The sequence below is a fragment of the Cydia splendana genome, chromosome 22 (assembly GCF_910591565.1).
Source record: "Cydia splendana chromosome 22, ilCydSple1.2, whole genome shotgun sequence".
NCBI lineage: Eukaryota > Metazoa > Arthropoda > Insecta > Lepidoptera > Tortricidae > Cydia > Cydia splendana.
Window position 1 is genome coordinate 9,039,874 of NC_085981.1, and position 26,532 is coordinate 9,066,405.

Genomic DNA, 26,532 nt, shown 5'->3' on the forward strand with positions numbered 1-26,532 from the left:
TATTTTTGATTTTCTGGGCACACGTAAGGTACCCAAGGATATAAGTTAAATATACGTTGACGTGCACTCAAAGTCAGCTCACATAATTTCTACCACTATGTAAAGTACAGTCAACGATAAACACATATGTTAACACTTTCTCACCATATACCATTGTAACAAGGCGAAAAATGAAATGTAGTGTAAATAAGACCTAGCTCGATAATACCGTAATATTAATCCATCACGTGTCCATCACCAAAAAAATACATAGGTACTATGCCAAATATGCTAAATGCTAAGTATCAAAATATTTATAGAGCACCAACCTCCTAATTTGTTTACATTTGCTTAGGAGTTGTAAACATTGCAGTTTTTCGTTATACAACGCTACACGTCGACTTCGCACATTGTCGTAATTATTTACGAGCTTAAATAATAGTTTGCGAACCTCACTCAGTATAGACATTATTAATATTATTTAAAATAAACCGCATACAATTTGAATGAATGACATAAATTGACAACTGACTTTTAGCTTTTTTTTTAATCATAGACAATTGGTGATACAACAACGAAATATCTGTCAACAATTTTTGGCTAGCCAGACTCTACTTGTCATTTCGTATTTGTCATGCTACTTCAGTAACCTCGTAAGACCCATCATATAAAGTTTTCGAATTTTTAATTTGAACCTTATTCTATAAGTAAATTAGAACGAAATTCGTTTGTTTTAAAAAGCAATAAAACAAAAGAAATGCTACTTTATATGGTTCATGAAAGGTTCAAATTAGATTGCACGAATATGTACATTTAGTCTCAGGGGGGTATACCTCAGTACTTTTTGTAGCGAAACTGACTGAAATATCAAGACACGTTCGTACGTTTCCGTGTAAATACGATGGAAAATAATTATGCACTACATCTGTTTCTTCATATCTGTTGCTCTTACAATAATCTAACTAACCTTGTTATACATTCTAGCGCCCAAAAAGAAATTAAAAGACAAGAAAATTAAAAAGAAACTAAAACTAAAGAAAATCCAAAAGAAGAAGAAAAAAGCAAAATCCAGCAGCTCATCCAGCAGTTCGTCCAGCTCCGACTCCGACAACAGAAAGAAAAAGAGGAAAAACAAGAAAAAGAAAGAGGAAGCTTTCGACGTCAACATTCTTAACAATATCAAGACTGAGAAATTGACAGATGACGAGAAATGCCATAAGATGATAGAGGATTTCTCTCCTAGGAGACAGCAGGAGAAGAGACAGGAAATTATCAATGTGAAGGAGTTGGGGGTTCAGATAAAGCAGGAGGTAGAGGAAGAGGAGGAAAGGATGGAGACAGAGGCTATGGATGATTTTGATCTGAGCAATAATGATGAGTTTATGGATGCCGGTAATGTGGAGAAGAATGAATTCAAGGTGGGTTTGAATTAGAGATGCACCGGATATTCGGTTACTATCCGGTATCGGGCCTATCCGGCCATGATTTTAATATCCGGCCGGATACCGGATAGCGACCTAGTATCCGGCCGGAAACCGGATAGTAACATGCTTGATTTCGGAGTAAACTAATTTGAATTTAAGAAACAGTCATGGTCATAATCGTAGTTGTTTATTATTTTAAAACAATTTAAACATTCCACTGCCTTGCACGCGCACTCATTTCGAACCTAGAAATGTGTCCGCGCGAACATTCACTAGGAAACAGGTCAGACCTGCAGAATGCGCACCTGAAAAACCGAAATGTAGGTATAGTTCCGCTGGCCGGATATTCGGCAGCCGGATACTGGATATTCGGCAGCCGGATACCGTATATTAGGCCGATGGTCAGGCCGAATATCCGGTATCCGGCCAAACAACTATCCGTTGCATCTCTAGACTTTGAATTTTAAATTAATGAAATATTAGTAGAGTAATTCGGCAATAACTGGCCACTGTTAGTAATTGGCCACCAAATGAATTCTATTCACCTATAAACAAAATTAATTTTAGTATAAGGTTTCAATAACTAGCCACCTTATACTAAAATGAATTCTGTTTATAGGTGAATGGAATTCATTATTAGTTTAGGGCGGCCAATTAATGGCGAATTACCCTATGCCTTTTAATTATTTTAATGAAATATCAGTACGTAACCATATTAAAGCCTGCGCCGTTTGTCGTCTGTAATTTGTAGTGTGGTATTTACTCTCTTTTGTCATTTTACACGTCTTGAAGGGCCGGTTTCATAAAAACTAATCCATAAGATTTTCATAAGCAAAAGTCATTATTTACGACTTTTATTATAAGGGACTTCCGCTTGTATTACAAGTTACAAGCGTTCAGAACATCCCTGGGACCCATTTCTCGAACTATAGTCTAATATTATTAGTGTGTTGTCATGGCAACCTATACGGTTTGACAGTTCGTGGACTAATATTATTAGTCTAATACCGTCTGATAAATAGGTCCCTGAAGTTTTGTACCTTTGTAGCCTGTAACCTTTGAAAACAAAGCAGTAATTGTTAAAAAATTCTTTACTTTCAGGAACCCCAAGAGCGCTTAACACCGCAAAGACCCGAGGAGAACTCCCAATGCTCCTCCCAGGACTCGGCGTTCAGCGAGAAACCTCCCTCCTACGAGAAAGACGAGAGCCACCTCCGGCCCTCCTCGCAGAACTCCAACTACAGCTTTAATGACGTCATCGCGAGCCAAACTGGACTCTATAACAAGGGCATAGAGGCGGATGAGAATGAATATGAACCAGAGAATTATGAGATGTACGAGCAACTGGCGATGGCGTACCAGAGCGATGTTGCTAGTAATGTGAGTATCTTTTAGCCTATCAAAGACGTCACTAGATGGCGCTGTATTCGTTTCCTTACCTAAAAACCCTTAAATATACTTTCATTGCCGTTTTGTGGTAAAAAAGCGCTCAGGCAAGTCTAATGTTTCGTTTTCATACACACAAAGCTAAATTGAAAATGCAAACATAATAAATAGCGATGTATAAAAACTTCGAGCAACACCGGCTTCCGACACGTCGGAAGGGAGGAGCCCAAGCGATATCTTACCGTACAAATCGTTCTGCCATTTGTTGCCGGAGGAAACGTGCACACAGTCGCACTTCTCACTCACTACCTTCGAGCAACACGGAAGGGAGGCGGCATTCGCACTATTTCCCCTCTGCCGAGGTACAAGATTAGCGCGTCAATCTAATCTAGCGCGGGTAATAAAACTAGTTGCACTTGGATTTTTCACTAGACCGAGTCCAGACGCGCGCGTGAACACTGCTGCACAAAAATGCCTGTTTGCTCGGTTTTTTGTTATAAAAAGAGGTCGAGGACATCAAATTTACAAAAAGAAAGTGTTACATTTCACATGTAATATTTTTTTTTACATATCATACGTTTAATTACATTCAAACACAATTATTATATTTTAGTCTTATGTAATTGTTGGATTTATCGATTTTGCTCGCTCAGTACAAATTGCGGATCGGTCGAGCGACAAATCCGACTTCTCATCTCTCAGAATACAATAACATACTTCAACGAAAATGTGTTAGTGTGCGTGTTGTGACACTTGTCACTCGTCCATACACAAAAAGAGATCGAGATTTGCAAGATTTGTCTTTGACGTGTGTCATTTTCTATGTATTTGTGTCGTCATTACAGATTGGATTTTGTATGTAAGTGTGTGAGAAGTGCGACTGTGTGCACCTTTCCCCTCGCGAAAAATGGCAGAAAGATTTGTACGGTGAGATATCGCTTGGGCCCCTCCCTTCCGATGTGTCGGAAGCCGGTGTTGCTCGAAGCTCACTACATACAAAATCCAATCTGTAATGACAAATACATAGAAAATGACACACGTCAAAGACAAATCTTGCACACCTCGATCTCTTTTTGTGTACGGATGAGTCACAACTCACAACACATACCGCGCTAGAGTTAGACCAAGAAAAGTCTGCAGCGATTTTGATAGCCCACGCAGTGCAAGTGTTATTTATACGTCATAATTTCATAGAAGTTTGACGTTTGAAATGACAATTGCACTGTGTGGGCTATCAAAATCGCTTCAGACTTTTCTTGGTCTAACTCTAGTAGTGTTATGTGCTTGCCCAGTTGGGTATGTGCTTCGGCAGAGGGGAAATAGTGCGAATGCCGACTCCCTTCCCGGTGTAAGCGGGTTTTCCACCGCGTACGAGTAATGAGCGAGAGATGGCTAAGCGGAGCGGACTTCGTTGTTAAAAAATAGGTTTGCGTTTCCACCAACAAAGAGTTTAGTTGTTTGATTCCCACCGCAAAAGAGAAATGAAAAAGAGGAATGAGCGGAGCGGGCTGAACGGAAAATGAGAAATAGAAAATGAATAGTCGATTTCCACAGAGAGCGAGTTCAGTTGAAGTTTTGAACTGGTTGCGTGTGGTCGTGTTTGAACATGATGTCGAGCGATGAGAGATGCGAGAGATGTCCATGCAGCTTCCTTTTTATTTATGTTTCGGTATTCTTTATTTGCTACGTCCCATAAACATGGGTATTGTCGAACAGCTTCAATAAATCGCTCCATTGCCAAAAAACACGACTCGTCAGTCATTCAACTATTTCAACTATCACAGCAATACGAAAGCGCGCTCGGTACCGGCGGCGGCTCGGCGTGTAGGGAGGGGGCGGAGACAGCAACGAGTCCTTTTCAAACTAGTCGGCCGGACCTTGACGCAGCGGGCTCATTTTAACTAGTTGACTCGCTCCGCTCACCTCTTTCCCGGTGGAAACGCGCCTATGTAATTTACCATTGCGAGTTGACCGGACTCCGTAATGACACCGCTCCGCTCTCACGAGCTGAGCGAGCTCATTTCAACTCTTTTTGCTCATTTTGTCATTTCCGCTCGACTATTTGTTGGTGGAAACACAAGTACGTAGTTTAGTCTTGCGAGTTAAACTAAGTCCTTAATGAGTCCGCTCCGCTCGCGGTGGAAAACCCGCCTTACTCGAAGTATAAAATGACTCCTTTATGTATGTAAGGCCCACTTGCACCATCCCACTAACCCGGGGTTAAGCGGTTAAACAGCTAACTTAATGTCATATTGTACTAGTAACCATGGCAACTCTAGGTTTAACCGGTTAACCCTGGGTTAGTGGAATGGTGCAAGTGGGCCTAAGTGTGGTACGCAAATGGTTCTTAGTTAATTTAGCTATGCAGTTTTTATGTATCCTACGCTGTTCTAAAAACATCAAGATCACCCAAGGTCTATCATCAAGGAACCATGAGGCACCCGCTGGGGGCTATCTTATGCTTGAGGTGTCCCAGCTTCCCCAAGAATAAGGTATCTCCCAGGGTGGTGTCTACTCTACAACACACACACGGCAAGACAAGGAAGCAACAAGCTTCAAGGACATTAGAAAGAGAGATCTACGCAAATGTTCTGATTTGTGAGGACCGACGTTTGGGACTCACTACTGCAGATTATTATTTTGGAGTGGAACAAGAATTAAACTTTTGGTTGATATTGGGCGGTTATTACACCGTCCATGCATCCGAAAACCTGTTTTGACTATATTGTACATTTAGTATTGCAATTTTAATAACAATGAAAACGACAATATTGATTTTGCAACAATTTTATTACTCATGTTGATGATGGATATCACTAATAAGTTTTATCAAAACAGAATAAATTCACTTCAACTTTAATATACGTTATTCGTATACCGGGTGTGGCCTGTAACACGAGCAAAGAATTAAAACATACATTGTACTCCTCAAACCGTGGCACTTTTGTTCAACAACTTTTAAAAATTCCATCATCATCATCCTGTCCTGGCGACTGGGGTTGTACTAGTTATTGAGAGCGACGATCGTGAGCTCTTAGGTGACTGACATAGCCTATCTTTGCAGTGAATGTACGACCGCACTCACCGCAGGTCAGCACCCCTCCGACAAAATTGTAGTTGATGACCGCAGGTGGTCGGGCCATTAACTCGTCGCGCTTTGCGTCGAGCTCCATTCACCTCTGCTCTTCGAAGGCTTGCACTTTTGTGCTCACTGTATGACTCCACTTCGGCCGATCTTGTGCCGAGTATTTAGACTCCCTATTTTTCATACAAAATAAATATTATCTTCAATGGACGCCATCGCCACGCCATATCATTGTGATTGACGTTGCTTGTCACACCTTGGACATAACAAAATTCGCAATACATTGCGTCTTAGAATAAACTTAGTGTATTAAAAATCAAACCACAAGTTATTTTTAAAAGTCGCTGAACAAATGTTGGTCAGTATGAGGAGTACAACCTACAGTTTAATTTTTTGCTCATGTTACAGGCCACACCCGGTATAGTTTTTCGTGAGGAACTTTCAGATACTACGTTTGGCACGCACGGTTATCCACACGTTCTATTACGTGAGGCTTTCATCAACTGGCGACTTTTTATGTTTCGTGATTTAAAGTTACCTTTATTTAGTTTTAAATTTAGACAATTCCCAAACAAAATTTTTAATTTAAGGTGATCTAATTACCAGGTTTCTACATTTAAATTCTGTTAGGTTTTTATGACATTATATTGTAGTTTTTACCACATTTTATGTGATTCTGTTGAATTTTTGAGGTACAACGTGTGTAAATATAAATAGTGTCTGTTTTGATATATACAGGGTCATTTTTGGACCGTTAGCCATATTGTGCGAAGTGATTAGGGGCTGTCCATAAATTACGTCATCGATTTTTGACGATTTTTGACCCTAAAGTCATCCAAAAATCATGCTTCGAATGACCCCGTTTCCTCCTACATCATACTACCGTCATCCGATGTCCAGACCCCCCCCTCTAATTTGAAATGACGTAATTTATGAATAGCCCCTTAGGTAGGCCATACTGCACAATTTTTTCTATGGGACCAACCCCGAAATCATAAAAATTTTTTTGGCCGTTTCATAGATTTTGGTCGAGTGGATGTCGACGTTTTCTATGGGAAGGCCAAATTTTTTTTTGGGATTTCAGGGTTGGTTCCATAGCAAAAGTTGTTCTGTATGGCCTACCTAATCACTTCGCACAATATGGCTAACGGTCCAAAAATGACCCTGTATATAAAAATTTGTTGTTATTATGTTTTTCAGCAAGTACCTCTACCTAGTGAAGAAGGCACGCAGCGAATAGAGACGGTGGTGCGGCGGCGGCTCGGCGAGATCAAGTGCGACTGGCGCGCCGGCGCCGCGCCGCCCCGCGCCGCCCGCGCCGCGCGGCCCAGCCGCTGGGGTCAGTACCATACCCGGAATATACAGGGTGGCTAGTGGCGGATTTGCCCTAAGGCCCAGTAGGCCCGGGCCTAGGGCGGCAATACATTAGGGGTGGCAGCAAGGCGGCAGTCTATATGATGTGTGCTGAGAAAGAGCGACTAGTCGTTATTACAGGGCACGAGGCCTAGGGCGGCCCAGACTGCAAATCCGCCACTGAGGGTGGCCAAAAAATAAGTACATTCCCGTTGCCAGGGAGGTTTTGGGATTATACTGAGCAACTTATACTATGAGACCAACCCCGAAATCGCGAAAGAAAAATTTGGCTCTTTCATACATTTTAGCTGGTCCATTTACTATGGGAGGGTGAATTTTTTTTCGCGTTTCGGGGTTGGTCCCATAGTAAAAGTTGCTCAGTATAATCCCAAAACCTCCCTGGCAACGGGAATGCACTTATTTTTTGGCTAGCCCGTATATTGATCTTCCACAATGGGGTTGGCCGGTCGAAGTATTTAGCAGATGGCGCCAGCATAGCTGCCCTGTCAATCCCTAGAATTGTGTCAAATTGTTGTTTTTTTTTTAACTCAACTAGAGAAAGAAACAAGCTATGATGGCGCCATCTATGCAAACTTTTGACAGTTGCCAACCCCATTCAAAGTAAATAATAAAAGTAAATAATACCAACAAAGAAACTTAAATGTACTCGTCCGTTCCAGGTTTGAAGCCGGGCGAGGTGAACATCGTGCTGACTGGCGGGTCTGACTTCACTCCGGAGCCCGTGTACCGCATCGACACCATCACCAGCAGGAACGACAACAGCTCAGGGTACATTACAATACAAATAACTTCGTTATCCTCTAGCCGCCCATTCGTCAAACCTTGCCAAGCAAAATGAAATTTTATTATGATATGTCAACACAAAGTTCAACATAGAATGGAACAGGAGACCTTTTTATAGGTCTCTGGGCGGCTAGAGGTTAAACTGCAGCGGCGCGGTCATGCACGTATTAGAGATGCAACGGATAGTTGTTTGGCCGGATACCGAATATTCGGCCTTACCATCGGCTGAATATTCGGAATCCGGCCGCCGAATATTCGGCCGGCGGAACTATACCTACATTTCGGTTTTTCAGGTGCGCATTTTGCAGGTTTTGACTTGTTTCGTAGTGAACGTTAGCGCGGACTCATTTAAGGCTTCGTCACACAGGCGCATTTTCCGGGCGGGGCGTGAGCGGGGCGCGCCGCTTTTACATATAAAACGCTCACGCGCCGCTCACGCCCCGCCCGGAAAACGCGCCTGTGTGACGGAACCTTTATAGGTTCGAAAAGAGTGCGCGTGCAAACAAGTGGAATGTTTAAATTGTTTTAAAATAATTTAATAAACGAGTACGATTATGACCGTGACTGTTTCTTATTCCAATTTTATTTACTCCGAAATCAAGCAATGTTACTATCCGGTATCCGGCCGGATAGTAGGTCACTATCTAGTATCCGGCCGGATGTTAAAATAATGGCCGGTTAGGCCGGATACCGGATAGTAACTGAATATCCGGTGCATCTCTAGCACATATCCCACATCGCCGAGCCTTTTGGAAGAAGATCGAGAGCATGATCGTGCGCTATCGCTTATACTAAAAATTTACCATTTAGATCAGAATGTGACCTTTCTTAATCAAGCGTGGCTCACTCCACAATTTCGTCGCGTCGCTACAAGTACATCCGGCCCACACCAATATTGGTGCCTAGCAGTAGTCTTTTCCGCGCACCGCTACGGAACGGACGCCTGCTCGCGCTTGCGCCACCTTGCGGTCATATCTGTCGTAATAGACGCTTTTTGTTAGAGAGTAAACCTTCTGTACCTAGTACTATTATTTATTCTGTGCCTAAATCAAAACGACTCCCCAACGCGCACGATCCCTATAGAAAAAAAATCGCGTAATCCATTTGATAGCCTAAGTTACTGAATGAACGGAACCGTAAAGTGCCATCTACTTTTACAAATACAGATCTAATACTTTACATATACGAGTATTATGTGATTAATGTATCTTTGGCTACCACATTCTTGGCTAAAGTGTCAGTCAATGGAACTAGCTGACTATGTAAACAAAAGTCACTAGTATATTCATCATTCTTTGACAATTTCAATATGGCGGTTTGTTTACATAGTTAGCAAGTTCCATAGAATGACACTTTAGTAGACTCTCGTTGCCTGAAATAAAAAAATATTTAAAATCAATGTCTAAAATAATTTTCCAGCAGCTACGATGAGGCCTACATGGACATGTACGGCGCGATGGACCGGCTGCAGTACGGCGACTGCTTCTCCGCGTGCGACGCGCAGTCGCAGTCGCAGCAACAATCGCAGTCGCAGAAGGAGAGGCGCGGGACACTGGACGATAGGATCGATCAGGCGTTGAGGCACACTGGTGAGGGCTCATAGTTTAGATCAGCAGCTACGATGAGGCCTACATGGACATGTACGGGGCTATGGGCCGGCTGCAGTACGGCGACTGGTTGTTTGCAATGTTTTTCCACTTCTAAATATTTTCCATCTCCATGATTTTTTTTAGTATGTTATTATAATTTTTTTTAAACGAAACCTATAAACCTACAATAAATTATGCTGAAGCGATCGACATCAAAATCAAAGTGATTTGTTAAGATTTAGTTAGTGGAAACAGTTTTCTCCCGAAATGGAGCTTCATAGAAAAAGTACCGTTATTTCGTTAGGATCGCAAAGCTATTCTAAATTCTTCTCTCTTAATAATTTGTAATGTTGTTTTAGTTTTGGGTGAGATAGCGATGGAGCCGGAAAATAAGGACACGGACACTGACCGGGACAACAGGGAGAAAGGGATACTGATCACGTAAGTACAGAACATATAACTGTTTAATTGAATGATTATTTCAAGTCATTCATAGATGGAGTCGGACCGTGTTTGAGTGCGACCACAGAATAAATAATAGTATTAGTCAGACCACAAATAGTCTGCAGCGCAAAATAAAAAGTAGCTTTAAGAACACCACACAACACCAACACCACAACAAGTAGTAGTGTATGTGACAACACCACAGAAAATGGATTAAATAGTCTTGATACTTGTGAAATTTCTACCATATTTACCGTTTATGAAAAGTTTAGGCCCCATTCGCACGAGAGATTTTTCAACGCGCGTGGAAAAAGGCGCTTTTTATCAAGCGTTGTTGGATTTTCGACTTTAAGCGTTAATATCAATAATAGCGTGTATTGATATATATACATATACTAATGTTGATAAATAATATTGGGATAATGTGACATTTGGATTCATCAAAATTATTGAGCTTTTGTAATATCCGCGACGGCCTAGCGGTAGAGTCAGACCAAGAAAAGTCTGCAGCTGATTTGATAGCCCACGCAGTGCAAGTGTCATTTATGCGTCATAATTTCATAGAAGTTTGACGTTTAAAATAACACGTACACTGCGTGGGCTATCAAATCCGCTGCAGACTTTTCATGGACTGACTCTAAATAGGTACAAAAGGGCCTACCGCAAATACCGAAGTTCGCAAATTGCGGGTATCTTTCTCTTTTACTCCCATTAAGGCGTAATTATCATTATCATCATTGGCCTGTCACATCAATAATATGATGGTTTAAACAGCGTCTATATTAAGAGTGCGGCACTTCCGCAAATGACTATTAAGCCCAATGCTCGAGCGGCAGCCGCGACCGCGGAGCTGGCGGGAGAATGCCGTGCGCGGTGACGAAGCTGGGAGAGCGGCGCGCTGGTGTCTCAGTTCGCGCCTAGTGTGAAGAAGGCTAAACCACGCTTTATCGTGTGCTTCGCTTCGCTTCGCTTTAACTACCCCTTCACCCAAGGGGTAGGTAGTTGCAGTTACGTTGAAGATCGCGACCACTGGAGGAAAACCTTGGGCATAATTATATTGACAGAGAAATTGCCTCCAATTTGCGAACTTCGGTTTTCGGAAAAACGAAATAAACTATAAAAACAATAAACATACATTGAAAATAAATTTAAGCTTTAACTAGTAGGTACCCATGCCGTAAGCATAAGCATGGAGGTTGTGGGTTCGAGCTCGAAATGCAGCTCGTACCAATGAGTTTATCGAAATGTTAGAGGAAGTTCATAAGGTAAGTACCTATGCCCATACCTATTAGGTGTGTTCAATTTGCTGTGAAACCTTAGTCCAAACCAGTATTATATTATCTACATATGGTGCAAGTATTAAGATGCTTCATTCCACTTACCCGTCATCAACTCCAAATTTTGCAAACATTGTCGTTTTTGAGCTTGAATCGCCTCGTGCTGATTTTTTACTAGTGTAAAATTATTCCTCATGCGGAAAAGTAACTCCCGCACGCCGGTTTTGTAAGGCTTCACCATGTTTTTCTCGTTCATCACAAAACACATAGAAGGTAGGATCGTATAGAAGTGGTATACGCGTGCCTCCGTGAGGGACAAAACATACGCAAATGCGACACTGTGATTGGTCAAATTTATTTGTTGCCCACCATTATCCATACTAAAAATATGGTGGGGAAAAAAATATGTGAGACTGTGATAAGGACAAACAATAATAGCGCTTTCTCTGCTACTCCTACTGAAAGATACGTAAGACTATCCCGTTCTGTCAGTTATCCCCACCACTCATGCCCAATCCAGTTTAATACTAGATTCATGACAAAACACAACGAATATTTAAACGATTTTGACAAACCATTGACAAACACATACCATAGAGAATAACGTTTAAAAACATTTCCATATATAGTTTTTTAATTCGCTGTCAAATTATTGCGCTGCAAAATTCAAATGGTCTAACTTTACTAGGTACAGAAGACTCACACTAGGTGGCGACAGCGCCACGCGCGGCTTATGGCTAACCACCAAAATTGGTGTGGAACGGATGTACTTATAGCTACCTGTTGCAAAGCGACGAAATCGCGGAGTGAGCCACGCCTGGTGCGACATAAAAAGTAGAAATGAAATAAAATGGAACAAAAACAATTTTCATACTAAATTGTTAAAGCATTTTACGTCAAAAATGTGACAGTTACGTAGAAAGTGGCGCCCTCAATATTTTTTCTACAATTTCTTGTCGGACCATAACTATGTATGCATGTATTTTGCAATGACAAAATGAAAAAGTGTCAGCATTAACATAATTTTTTTATGAAAATGTGATGTTGAACTAAAAGTGAATGTTAAAATATACTTAGATACTCACAACACTTAAGGCTTCGTCACACAGACGCGTTTACCGGGTGGGACGTGAGCGAGATGCGACACTCGAATATTTAAACTTTCTCTTGCAGATTTAACAGCAGTTGTAAAAAAAATGGTAAGTAATATTATGGTTCACAATGTCCACAAAATGTATGTTTGGTGAATTTCAATGCAATAACGTCATGCAACGGTTGCTGATTTTTTTCACCAGCCAGACTCTGCGTAGTTAATTCATAGGTCATACCAAAAAGAATAGATAGTATAGAGGGGTCCTGTCATTGTAAATTTTGTAGTCACTGTAAATTTACTGCCATCTATCAACACACGACTAAAACTCAAAATGAAAACGTATAAAGTTATCAAAAAATGTATATATATGGATAAATGATTTTATAATTTTTATATCATTTTAATCCATGTTCATTCACTGATATCTATGTGTTAAAATTGTTAAATATGAAACGGTGTCGTCACGCCATCTAGCCGAGGATAGGCTAAAGGTGTGTGCGCCACCTATTCGAGAATGACTTTTACTTGAATTCCGAGGCACGTTTTTTCCTTAGACTTTATTCGTCTTATACGAAGTTACATATGTCTTTGGTCATACTGAACAACTTTTATTATGGGACCAATGCCGAAATCGCGAAAAAAAATTGGCTGTCCCATAGAAATCAGCGGTATCGTATCAGCCGGAATGTATGAAACAGCCAACATTTTTTTTCGCGATTTCGGTATTAGTCCCATAATAAAAGTTGTTCAGTATGACTTAAAAATTCACTACGTAGAGTATGGTTGGTGAAAAAAAGTTCATACTGTATATTTGTAAATATTAACCTTTTGGACGCCAATGAGCGATATATCCGCACGGTAGGTCCAAAACCAAAGACTCATTAATCCGTTACAGATCACAGGGGAACACAGACCTACGTGCATATGCACTAAAATTCAATTTTAGTTTTGACATTTCGGTGACGTGGCGTCCGAGTGAACAGTTTTTGTGTTTGACACGGTGTCGAAAAGGTTAAAAACAAATGTGTCACGTTGCAGGGCAGGCGTTGGGCGCGGCTTGAAGCGCGTGAGCTTCGCGGACGGCTACAAGCCCGGCCAGGACTCCGACACAGAGGAACCGCCGGTTAAGAAGGTATATTACATATATTGTTTGTTATGCTTTCAGTTAAAGGTTCCGTTACACAGGCGTGTTTTCCGGGCGGGGCGTGAGCGGCGCGTGAGCGTTTTATATGTAAAAGCGGCGCGTCTCGCTCACGTCCCGCCCGGAAAACGCGTCTGCGTGACGAAGCCTCAAGGGTTGTGTACTGACAAGTAATATAACATTAAACATATGATAAATGCAGTCTAAATAAAGTCGAGTCAATTAAAAAAAATCGTATGCCGGTTTTCTTATATAGGTCCTATAGAAATTTCAAAATACCTAGAGTATCTGTATATTTTCCAGCGCCTGCGCTCTCGTCGGGTGGGGTGCGCGTGGCCGTGCCCGGCGCAGCACGCGGACCACGTGCCGCTGTGGGACGCGCTGCCGCCGCCCCCTCCCCCGCCCGGCTCGCCGCCGCCCGCGCCGCGCCCCGCGCCGCCCCTGCACCTGCTGCGCCGCCCCCCCCACCCGCTAGGGCTGCGGCCGCCGCACCCGCAACACAAGTTCGGTGAGGAACATACGATTATCCGCGCCGCGCCCCGCGCCGCCCCTGCACCTGCTGCGCCGGCCGCCGCCGCACCCGCTAGGGCTGCGGCCGCCGCACCCGCAACACAAGTTCGGTGAGGAACATACGATTATCCGCGCCGCGCCCCGCGCCGCCCCTGCACCTGCTGCGCCGGCCGCCGCCGCACCCGCTAGGGCTGCGGCCGCCGCACCCGCAACACAAGTTCGGTGAGGAACATACGATTATCCGCGCCGCGCCCCGCGCCGCCCCTGCACCTGCTGCGCCGGCCGCCGCCGCACCCGCTAGGGCTGCGGCCGCCGCACCCGCAACACAAGTTCGGTGAGGAACATACGATTATCCGCGCCGCGCCCCGCGCCGCCCCTGCACCTGCTGCGCCGGCCGCCGCCGCACCCGCTAGGGCTGCGGCCGCCGCACCCGCAACACAAGTTCGGTGAGGAACATACGATTATCCGCGCCGCGCCCCGCGCCGCCCCTGCACCTGCTGCGCCGGCCGCCGCCGCACCCGCTAGGGCTGCGGCCGCCGCACCCGCAACACAAGTTCGGTGAGGAACATACGATTATCCGCGCCGCGCCCCGCGCCGCCCCTGCACCTGCTGCGCCGGCCGCCGCCGCACCCGCTAGGGCTGCGGCCGCCGCACCCGCAACACAAGTTCGGTGAGGAACATACGATTATCCGCGCCGCGCCCCGCGCCGCCCCTGCACCTGCTGCGCCGGCCGCCGCCGCACCCGCTAGGGCTGCGGCCGCCGCACCCGCAACACAAGTTCGGTGAGGAACATACGATTATCCGCGCCGCGCCCCGCGCCGCCCCTGCACCTGCTGCGCCGGCCGCCGCCGCACCCGCTAGGGCTGCGGCCGCCGCACCCGCAACACAAGTTCGGTGAGGAACATACGATTATCCGCGCCGCGCCCCGCGCCGCCCCTGCACCTGCTGCGCCGGCCGCCGCCGCACCCGCTAGGGCTGCGGCCGCCGCACCCGCAACACAAGTTCGGTGAGGAACATACGATTATCCGCGCCGCGCCCCGCGCCGCCCCTGCACCTGCTGCGCCGGCCGCCGCCGCACCCGCTAGGGCTGCGGCCGCCGCACCCGCAACACAAGTTCGGTGAGGAACATACGATTATCCGCGCCGCGCCCCGCGCCGCCCCTGCACCTGCTGCGCCGGCCGCCGCCGCACCCGCTAGGGCTGCGGCCGCCGCACCCGCAACACAAGTTCGGTGAGGAACATACGATTATCCGCGCCGCGCCCCGCGCCGCCCCTGCACCTGCTGCGCCGGCCGCCGCCGCACCCGCTAGGGCTGCGGCCGCCGCACCCGCAACACAAGTTCGGTGAGGAACATACGATTATCCGCGCCGCGCCCCGCGCCGCCCCTGCACCTGCTGCGCCGGCCGCCGCCGCACCCGCTAGGGCTGCGGCCGCCGCACCCGCAACACAAGTTCGGTGAGGAACATACGATTATCCGCGCCGCGCCCCGCGCCGCCCCTGCACCTGCTGCGCCGGCCGCCGCCGCACCCGCTAGGGCTGCGGCCGCCGCACCCGCAACACAAGTTCGGTGAGGAACATACGATTATCCGCGCCGCGCCCCGCGCCGCCCCTGCACCTGCTGCGCCGGCCGCCGCCGCACCCGCTAGGGCTGCGGCCGCCGCACCCGCAACACAAGTTCGGTGAGGAACATACGATTATCCGCGCCGCGCCCCGCGCCGCCCCTGCACCTGCTGCGCCGGCCGCCGCCGCACCCGCTAGGGCTGCGGCCGCCGCACCCGCAACACAAGTTCGGTGAGGAACATACGATTATCCGCGCCGCGCCCCGCGCCGCCCCTGCACCTGCTGCGCCGGCCGCCGCCGCACCCGCTAGGGCTGCGGCCGCCGCACCCGCAACACAAGTTCGGTGAGGAACATACGATTATCCGCGCCGCGCCCCGCGCCGCCCCTGCACCTGCTGCGCCGGCCGCCGCCGCACCCGCTAGGGCTGCGGCCGCCGCACCCGCAACACAAGTTCGGTGAGGAACATACGATTATCCGCGCCGCGCCCCGCGCCGCCCCTGCACCTGCTGCGCCGGCCGCCGCCGCACCCGCTAGGGCTGCGGCCGCCGCACCCGCAACACAAGTTCGGTGAGGAACATACGATTATCCGCGCCGCGCCCCGCGCCGCCCCTGCACCTGCTGCGCCGGCCGCCGCCGCACCCGCTAGGGCTGCGGCCGCCGCACCCGCAACACAAGTTCGGTGAGGAACATACGATTATCCGCGCCGCGCCCCGCGCCGCCCCTGCACCTGCTGCGCCGGCCGCCGCCGCACCCGCTAGGGCTGCGGCCGCCGCACCCGCAACACAAGTTCGGTGAGGAACATACGATTATCCGCGCCGCGCCCCGCGCCGCCCCTGCACCTGCTGCGCCGCCCCCCCCACCCGCTAGGGCTGCGGCCGCCGCACCCGCAACACAAGTTCGGTGAGGAACATACGATTATCCGCGCCGCGCCCCGCGCCGCCCCTGCACCTGCTGCGCCGCCCCCCCCCACCCGCTAGGGCTGCGGCCGCCGCACCCGCAACACAAGTTCGGTGAGGAACATACGATTATCCGCGCCGCGCCCCGCGCCGCCCCTGCACCTGCTGCGCCGGCCGCCGCCGCACCCGCTAGGGCTGCGGCCGCCGCACCCGCAACACAAGTTCGGTGAGGAACATACGATTATCCGCGCCGCGCCCCGCGCCGCCCCTGCACCTGCTGCGCCGGCCGCCGCCGCACCCGCTAGGGCTGCGGCCGCCGCACCCGCAACACAAGTTCGGTGAGGAACATACGATTATCCGCGCCGCGCCCCGCGCCGCCCCTGCACCTGCTGCGCCGCCCCCCCCACCCGCTAGGGCTGCGGCCGCCGCACCCGCAACACAAGTTCGGTGAGGAACATACGATTATCCGCGCCGCGCCCCGCGCCGCCCCTGCACCTGCTGCGCCGCCCCCCCCACCCGCTAGGGCTGCGGCCGCCGCACCCGCAACACAAGTTCGGTGAGGAACATACGATTATCCGCGCCGCGCCCCGCGCCGCCCCTGCACCTGCTGCGCCGGCCGCCGCCGCACCCGCTAGGGCTGCGGCCGCCGCACCCGCAACACAAGTTCGGTGAGGAACATACGATTATCCGCGCCGCGCCCCGCGCCGCCCCTGCACCTGCTGCGCCGGCCGCCGCCGCACCCGCTAGGGCTGCGGCCGCCGCACCCGCAACACAAGTTCGGTGAGGAACATACGATTATCCGCGCCGCGCCCCGCGCCGCCCCTGCACCTGCTGCGCCGGCCGCCGCCGCACCCGCTAGGGCTGCGGCCGCCGCACCCGCAACACAAGTTCGGTGAGGAACATACGATTATCCGCGCCGCGCCCCGCGCCGCCCCTGCACCTGCTGCGCCGGCCGCCGCCGCACCCGCTAGGGCTGCGGCCGCCGCACCCGCAACACAAGTTCGGTGAGGAACATACGATTATCCGCGCCGCGCCCCGCGCCGCCCCTGCACCTGCTGCGCCGGCCGCCGCCGCACCCGCTAGGGCTGCGGCCGCCGCACCCGCAACACAAGTTCGGTGAGGAACATACGATTATCCGCGCCGCGCCCCGCGCCGCCCCTGCACCTGCTGCGCCGGCCGCCGCCGCACCCGCTAGGGCTGCGGCCGCCGCACCCGCAACACAAGTTCGGTGAGGAACATACGATTATCCGCGCCGCGCCCCGCGCCGCCCCTGCACCTGCTGCGCCGGCCGCCGCCGCACCCGCTAGGGCTGCGGCCGCCGCACCCGCAACACAAGTTCGGTGAGGAACATACGATTATCCGCGCCGCGCCCCGCGCCGCCCCTGCACCTGCTGCGCCGGCCGCCGCCGCACCCGCTAGGGCTGCGGCCGCCGCACCCGCAACACAAGTTCGGTGAGGAACATACGATTATCCGCGCCGCGCCCCGCGCCGCCCCTGCACCTGCTGCGCCGGCCGCCGCCGCACCCGCTAGGGCTGCGGCCGCCGCACCCGCAACACAAGTTCGGTGAGGAACATACGATTATCCGCGCCGCGCCCCGCGCCGCCCCTGCACCTGCTGCGCCGGCCGCCGCCGCACCCGCTAGGGCTGCGGCCGCCGCACCCGCAACACAAGTTCGGTGAGGAACATACGATTATCCGCGCCGCGCCCCGCGCCGCCCCTGCACCTGCTGCGCCGGCCGCCGCCGCACCCGCTAGGGCTGCGGCCGCCGCACCCGCAACACAAGTTCGGTGAGGAACATACGATTATCCGCGCCGCGCCCCGCGCCGCCCCTGCACCTGCTGCGCCGGCCGCCGCCGCACCCGCTAGGGCTGCGGCCGCCGCACCCGCAACACAAGTTCGGTGAGGAACATACGATTATCCGCGCCGCGCCCCGCGCCGCCCCTGCACCTGCTGCGCCGGCCGCCGCCGCACCCGCTAGGGCTGCGGCCGCCGCACCCGCAACACAAGTTCGGTGAGGAACATACGATTATCCGCGCCGCGCCCCGCGCCGCCCCTGCACCTGCTGCGCCGGCCGCCGCCGCACCCGCTAGGGCTGCGGCCGCCGCACCCGCAACACAAGTTCGGTGAGGAACATACGATTATCCGCGCCGCGCCCCGCGCCGCCCCTGCACCTGCTGCGCCGGCCGCCGCCGCACCCGCTAGGGCTGCGGCCGCCGCACCCGCAACACAAGTTCGGTGAGGAACATACGATTATCCGCGCCGCGCCCCGCGCCGCCCCTGCACCTGCTGCGCCGGCCGCCGCCGCACCCGCTAGGGCTGCGGCCGCCGCACCCGCAACACAAGTTCGGTGAGGAACATACGATTATCCGCGCCGCGCCCCGCGCCGCCCCTGCACCTGCTGCGCCGGCCGCCGCCGCACCCGCTAGGGCTGCGGCCGCCGCACCCGCAACACAAGTTCGGTGAGGAACATACGATTATCCGCGCCGCGCCCCGCGCCGCCCCTGCACCTGCTGCGCCGGCCGCCGCCGCACCCGCTAGGGCTGCGGCCGCCGCACCCGCAACACAAGTTCGGTGAGGAACATACGATTATCCGCGCCGCGCCCCGCGCCGCCCCTGCACCTGCTGCGCCGGCCGCCGCCGCACCCGCTAGGGCTGCGGCCGCCGCACCCGCAACACAAGTTCGGTGAGGAACATACGATTATCCGCGCCGCGCCCCGCGCCGCCCCTGCACCTGCTGCGCCGGCCGCCGCCGCACCCGCTAGGGCTGCGGCCGCCGCACCCGCAACACAAGTTCGGTGAGGAACATACGATTATCCGCGCCGCGCCCCGCGCCGCCCCTGCACCTGCTGCGCCGGCCGCCGCCGCACCCGCTAGGGCTGCGGCCGCCGCACCCGCAACACAAGTTCGGTGAGGAACATACGATTATCCGCGCCGCGCCCCGCGCCGCCCCTGCACCTGCTGCGCCGCCCCCCCCACCCGCTAGGGCTGCGGCCGCCGCACCCGCAACACAAGTTCGGTGAGGAACATACGATTATCCGCGCCGCGCCCCGCGCCGCCCCTGCACCTGCTGCGCCGCCCCCCCCACCCGCTAGGGCTGCGGCCGCCGCACCCGCAACACAAGTTCGGTGAGGAACATACGATTATCCGCGCCGCGCCCCGCGCCGCCCCTGCACCTGCTGCGCCGGCCGCCGCCGCACCCGCTAGGGCTGCGGCCGCCGCACCCGCAACACAAGTTCGGTGAGGAACATACGATTATCCGCGCCGCGCCCCGCGCCGCCCCTGCACCTGCTGCGCCGGCCGCCGCCGCACCCGCTAGGGCTGCGGCCGCCGCACCCGCAACACAAGTTCGGTGAGGAACATACGATTATCCGCGCCGCGCCCCGCGCCGCCCCTGCACCTGCTGCGCCGCCCCCCCCCACCCGCTAGGGCTGCGGCCGCCGCACCCGCAACACAAGTTCGGTGAGGAACATACGATTATCCGCGCCGCGCCCCGCGCCGCCCCTGCACCTGCTGCGCCGCCCCCCCCACCCGCTAGGGCTGCGGCCGCCGCACCCGCAACACAAGTTCGGTGAGGAACATACGATTATCCGCGCCGCGCCCCGCGCCGCCCCTGCACCTGCTGCGCCGGCCGCCGCCGCACCCGCTAGGGCTGCGGCCGCCGCACCCGCAACACAAGTTCGGTGAGGAACATACGATTATCCGCGCCGCGCCCCGCGCCGCCCCTGCACCTGCTGCGCCGGCCGCCGCCGCACCCGCTAGGGCTGCGGCCGCCGCACCCGCAACACAAGTTCGGTGAGGAACATACGATTATCCGCGCCGCGCCCCGCGCCGCCCCTGCACCTGCTGCGCCGGCCGCCGCCGCACCCGCTAGGGCTGCGGCCGCCGCACCCGCAACACAAGTTCGGTGAGGAACATACGATTATCCGCGCCGCGCCCCGCGCCGCCCCTGCACCTGCTGCGCCGGCCGCCGCCGCACCCGCTAGGGCTGCGGCCGCCGCACCCGCAACACAAGTTCGGTGAGGAACATACGATTATCCGCGCCGCGCCCCGCGCCGCCCCTGCACCTGCTGCGCCGGCCGCCGCCGCACCCGCTAGGGCTGCGGCCGCCGCACCCGCAACACAAGTTCGGTGAGGAACATACGATTATCCGCGCCGCGCCCCGCGCCGCCCCTGCACCTGCTGCGCCGGCCGCCGCCGCACCCGCTAGGGCTGCGGCCGCCGCACCCGCAACACAAGTTCGGTGAGGAACATACGATTATCCGCGCCGCGCCCCGCGCCGCCCCTGCACCTGCTGCGCCGGCCGCCGCCGCACCCGCTAGGGCTGCGGCCGCCGCACCCGCAACACAAGTTCGGTGAGGAACATACGATTATCCGCGCCGCGCCCCGCGCCGCCCCTGCACCTGCTGCGCCGGCCGCCGCCGCACCCGCTAGGGCTGCGGCCGCCGCACCCGCAACACAAGTTCGGTGAGGAACATACGATTATCCGCGCCGCGCCCCGCGCCGCCCCTGCACCTGCTGCGCCGCCCCCCCCACCCGCTAGGGCTGCGGCCGCCGCACCCGCAACACAAGTTCGGTGAGGAACATACGATTATCCGCGCCGCGCCCCGCGCCGCCCCTGCACCTGCTGCGCCGCCCCCCCCACCCGCTAGGGCTGCGGCCGCCGCACCCGCAACACAAGTTCGGTGAGGAACATACGATTATCCGCGCCGCGCCCCGCGCCGCCCCTGCACCTGCTGCGCCGGCCGCCGCCGCACCCGCTAGGGCTGCGGCCGCCGCACCCGCAACACAAGTTCGGTGAGGAACATACGATTATCCGCGCCGCGCCCCGCGCCGCCCCTGCACCTGCTGCGCCGGCCGCCGCCGCACCCGCTAGGGCTGCGGCCGCCGCACCCGCAACACAAGTTCGGTGAGGAACATACGATTATCCGCGCCGCGCCCCGCGCCGCCCCTGCACCTGCTGCGCCGGCCGCCGCCGCACCCGCTAGGGCTGCGGCCGCCGCACCCGCAACACAAGTTCGGTGAGGAACATACGATTATCCGCGCCGCGCCCCGCGCCGCCCCTGCACCTGCTGCGCCGGCCGCCGCCGCACCCGCTAGGGCTGCGGCCGCCGCACCCGCAACACAAGTTCGGTGAGGAACATACGATTATCCGCGCCGCGCCCCGCGCCGCCCCTGCACCTGCTGCGCCGGCCGCCGCCGCACCCGCTAGGGCTGCGGCCGCCGCACCCGCAACACAAGTTCGGTGAGGAACATACGATTATCCGCGCCGCGCCCCGCGCCGCCCCTGCACCTGCTGCGCCGCCCCCCCCACCCGCTAGGGCTGCGGCCGCCGCACCCGCAACACAAGTTCGGTGAGGAACATACGATTATCCGCGCCGCGCCCCGCGCCGCCCCTGCACCTGCTGCGCCGGCCGCCGCCGCACCCGCTAGGGCTGCGGCCGCCGCACCCGCAACACAAGTTCGGTGAGGAACATACGATTATCCGCGCCGCGCCCCGCGCCGCCCCTGCACCTGCTGCGCCGGCCGCCGCCGCACCCGCTAGGGCTGCGGCCGCCGCACCCGCAACACAAGTTCGGTGAGGAACATACGATTATCCGCGCCGCGCCCCGCGCCGCCCCTGCACCTGCTGCGCCGGCCGCCGCCGCACCCGCTAGGGCTGCGGCCGCCGCACCCGCAACACAAGTTCGGTGAGGAACATACGATTATCCGCGCCGCGCCCCGCGCCGCCCCTGCACCTGCTGCGCCGGCCGCCGCCGCACCCGCTAGGGCTGCGGCCGCCGCACCCGCAACACAAGTTCGGTGAGGAACATACGATTATCCGCGCCGCGCCCCGCGCCGCCCCTGCACCTGCTGCGCCGGCCGCCGCCGCACCCGCAACACAAGTTCGGTGAGGAACATACGATTATCCGCGCCGCGCCCCGCGCCGCCCCTGCACCTGCTGCGCCGGCCGCCGCCGCACCCGCTAGGGCTGCGGCCGCCGCACCCGCAACACAAGTTCGGTGAGGAACATACGATTATCCGCGCCGCGCCCCGCGCCGCCCCTGCACCTGCTGCGCCGCCCCCCCCCACCCGCTAGGGCGGCGGCCGCCGCACCCGCAACACAAGTTCGGTGAGGAACATACGATTATCCGCGCCGCGCCCCGCGCCGCCCCTGCACCTGCTGCGCCGCCCCCCCCACCCGCTAGGGCTGCGGCCGCCGCACCCGCAACACAAGTTCGGTGAGGAACATACGATTATCCGCGCCGCGCCCCGCGCCGCCCCTGCACCTGCTGCGCCGGCCGCCGCCGCACCCGCTAGGGCTGCGGCCGCCGCACCCGCAACACAAGTTCGGTGAGGAACATACGATTATCCGCGCCGCGCCCCGCGCCGCCCCTGCACCTGCTGCGCCGGCCGCCGCCGCACCCGCTAGGGCTGCGGCCGCCGCACCCGCAACACAAGTTCGGTGAGGAACATACGATTATCCGCGCCGCGCCCCGCGCCGCCCCTGCACCTGCTGCGCCGGCCGCCGCCGCACCCGCTAGGGCTGCGGCCGCCGCACCCGCAACACAAGTTCGGTGAGGAACATACGATTATCCGCGCCGCGCCCCGCGCCGCCCCTGCACCTGCTGCGCCGGCCGCCGCCGCACCCGCTAGGGCTGCGGCCGCCGCACCCGCAACACAAGTTCGGTGAGGAACATACGATTATCCGCGCCGCGCCCCGCGCCGCCCCTGCACCTGCTGCGCCGGCCGCCGCCGCACCCGCTAGGGCTGCGGCCGCCGCACCCGCAACACAAGTTCGGTGAGGAACATACGATTATCCGCGCCGCGCCCCGCGCCGCCCCTGCACCTGCTGCGCCGGCCGCCGCCGCACCCGCTAGGGCTGCGGCCGCCGCACCCGCAACACAAGTTCGGTGAGGAACATACGATTATCCGCGCCGCGCCCCGCGCCGCCCCTGCACCTGCTGCGCCGCCCCCCCCACCCGCTAGGGCTGCGGCCGCCGCACCCGCAACACAAGTTCGGTGAGGAACATACGATTATCCGCGCCGCGCCCCGCGCCGCCCCTGCACCTGCTGCGCCGGCCGCCGCCGCACCCGCTAGGGCTGCGGCCGCCGCACCCGCAACACAAGTTCGGTGAGGAACATACGATTATCCGCGCCGCGCCCCGCGCCGCCCCTGCTCCTGCTGCGCCGCCCCCCGCACCCGCTAGGGCTGCGGCCGCCGCACCCGCAACACAAGTTCGGTGAGGAACATACGATTATCCGCGCCGCGCCCCGCGCCGCCCCTGCACCTGCTGCGCCGCCCCCCCCACCCGCTAGGGCTGCGGCCGCCGCACCCGCAACACAAGTTCGGTGAGGAACATACGATTATCCGCGCCGCGCCCCGCGCCGCCCCTGCACCTGCTGCGCCGCCCCCCCCACCCGCTAGGGCTGCGGCCGCCGCACCCGCAACACAAGTTCGGTGAGGAACATACGATTATCCGCGCCGCGCCCCGCGCCGCCCCTGCACCTGCTGCGCCGGCCCCCCCCACCCGCTAGGGCTGCGGCCGCCGCACCCGCAACACAAGTTCGGTGAGGAACATACGATTATCCGCGCCGCGCCCCGCGCCGCCCCTGCACCTGCTGCGCCGGCCGCCGCCGCACCCGCTAGGGCTGCGGCCGCCGCACCCGCAACACAAGTTCGGTGAGGAACATACGATTATCCGCGCCGCGCCCCGCGCCGCCCCTGCACCTGCTGCGCCGCCCCCCCCACCCGCTAGGGCTGCGGCCGCCGCACCCGCAACACAAGTTCGGTGAGGAACATACGATTATCCGCGCCGCGCCCCGCGCCGCCCCTGCACCTGCTGCGCCGGCCGCCGCCGCACCCGCTAGGGCTGCGGCCGCCGCACCCGCAACACAAGTTCGGTGAGGAACATACGATTATCCGCGCCGCGCCCCGCGCCGCCCCTGCACCTGCTGCGCCGGCCGCCGCCGCACCCGCTAGGGCTGCGGCCGCCGCACCCGCAACACAAGTTCGGTGAGGAACATACGATTATCCGCGCCGCGCCCCGCGCCGCCCCTGCACCTGCTGCGCCGGCCGCCGCCGCACCCGCTAGGGCTGCGGCCGCCGCACCCGCAACACAAGTTCGGTGAGGAACATACGATTATCCGCGCCGCGCCCCGCGCCGCCCCTGCACCTGCTGCGCCGGCCGCCGCCGCACCCGCTAGGGCTGCGGCCGCCGCACCCGCAACACAAGTTCGGTGAGGAACATACGATTATCCGCGCCGCGCCCCGCGCCGCCCCTGCACCTGCTGCGCCGGCCGCCGCCGCACCCGCTAGGGCTGCGGCCGCCGCACCCGCAACACAAGTTCGGTGAGGAACATACGATTATCCGCGCCGCGCCCCGCGCCGCCCCTGCACCTGCTGCGCCGGCCGCCGCCGCACCCGCTAGGGCTGCGGCCGCCGCACCCGCAACACAAGTTCGGTGAGGAACATACGATTATCCGCGCCGCGCCCCGCGCCGCCCCTGCACCTGCTGCGCCGGCCGCCGCCGCACCCGCTAGGGCTGCGGCCGCCGCACCCGCAACACAAGTTCGGTGAGGAACATACGATTATCCGCGCCGCGCCCCGCGCCCCATCCCCCTAACCCGAGGTTAAACCGTTAACCCCCTATCAAATTATATAGGTAACCATGGTAATAGTAACGTGCCCTTAAAAGCTTATTACATCCATCCTGCCATCAAACGACTGACGATCGGAAACGACGTCGGGCCCGATGACCCTTCCGAAGGTTTGAAATGAAGAAAGTAATTCCAGAGCTCCCGTCTTATACTTTCTCTAAATTGTCAAAAATGTTTAATATTTGATACTTTTGCCCTTAAACCATTTTAAGGTGGCATTCCACCTATCCAATGTCAGTGCGTCTCACGGTACTCTCTCGTTAAACAAAATGTGAGACAAAATACACATTGAACAAACAAATTCGATAAATGGAATACATTTAAAACATTGTAACCGGTGTGCTGATATTTCGTGAAACGAAAAACAACCGGCGCCATCTATAAAAAAATAATTTAAAAATACTTCGACCAGCCAACTCCATAGCATACGATTGTCGGTCCCATTTGTACAGGCCATTATATGTATATCTCATAAATACTATGTATGTTAAACTAAAACATTAATGTTTTCAGATCCCAACGTGCCAATGCCCGCGTTCATGCCACCGGAGCCTCCGCCCGGACTCATCTCCTTCCAGTAGTCGCCCATCAACTGTTATTAAATGACTTGAACCTTTGATTAAACATGATAAACTGATTATATCGTATTATTTTTGCCAAAGCCACTACAATAGGGTATTTTCCTACTAGTCAAATCAGTTACTTTTTTAGAACTGTCAAAACGATTTGCTAATATGGAATTTATATGAAACATTACATCGTGACGTCACGGTCAACTCCCCTACTTTTTATATTTCTATCCGATTGATTAAATAGAACTTGTGTTTAAAAATAACTCCTATCTGTGTGTTTCTAATAATTATCTGATGCTTTATTTCATGCATGGTGTAAAATAATTTATTTTGAATACAGTATAATACCCTATTACGTAAGCTGTTTTGATGTCCTTATGTCCTAGAGTATCGCGAGCGTATCTCTATTGTCATTGTACTTAATGATAAATTGCTTAGATTTAGATTGGTTTTCAGTAATTTCAACTTTTTGGATTATTTTTCATTAAATTTTAGTACCTAAACTATGAATACTATAATTCACATAAGCATGGTCTACAACACTTGATACCTAAACTTGTATGTAAATATACCTTTTCGTTAAATACGTTTATTTTAAGCATGTTTTAGTGAGAGCGTTTAAAGTACCTAAGTGTCATCTGAATTATATATTATCTACCTAATAATGTTACCTATTATCTTGTCGCATACTTCTGTTGTTTCTCCAATAAATAAAATAAATATAGCCGCACCAAACAAAGTCTGCAGCGGATTTGATAGCCCACGCAGTGTAAGTGTTATGT

The 26,532-nt window shown here is 55.3% G+C and overlaps 1 protein-coding gene across 1 annotated transcript in view; it reads left to right on the top strand.

Moving 5' to 3' along the window:
* The window catches only part of LOC134801657 (microtubule-associated protein futsch-like), a 50,301-nt gene extending 24,542 nt beyond the window's left edge, over window positions 1–25,759 (top strand). Inside the window, exons 11-19 of the mRNA XM_063774276.1 lie at window positions 964–1,397; window positions 2,505–2,783; window positions 7,075–7,213; window positions 7,908–8,016; window positions 9,451–9,620; window positions 9,980–10,061; window positions 13,473–13,566; window positions 13,879–14,083; window positions 25,692–25,759. Of these exons, the coding sequence (XP_063630346.1) occupies window positions 964–1,397; window positions 2,505–2,783; window positions 7,075–7,213; window positions 7,908–8,016; window positions 9,451–9,620; window positions 9,980–10,061; window positions 13,473–13,566; window positions 13,879–14,083; window positions 25,692–25,759 (1,580 nt within the window). The remainder of the gene's footprint in view (window positions 1–963; window positions 1,398–2,504; window positions 2,784–7,074; window positions 7,214–7,907; window positions 8,017–9,450; window positions 9,621–9,979; window positions 10,062–13,472; window positions 13,567–13,878; window positions 14,084–25,691) is intronic.
* The last annotated feature ends 773 nt before the right edge of the window (window positions 25,760–26,532 follow it).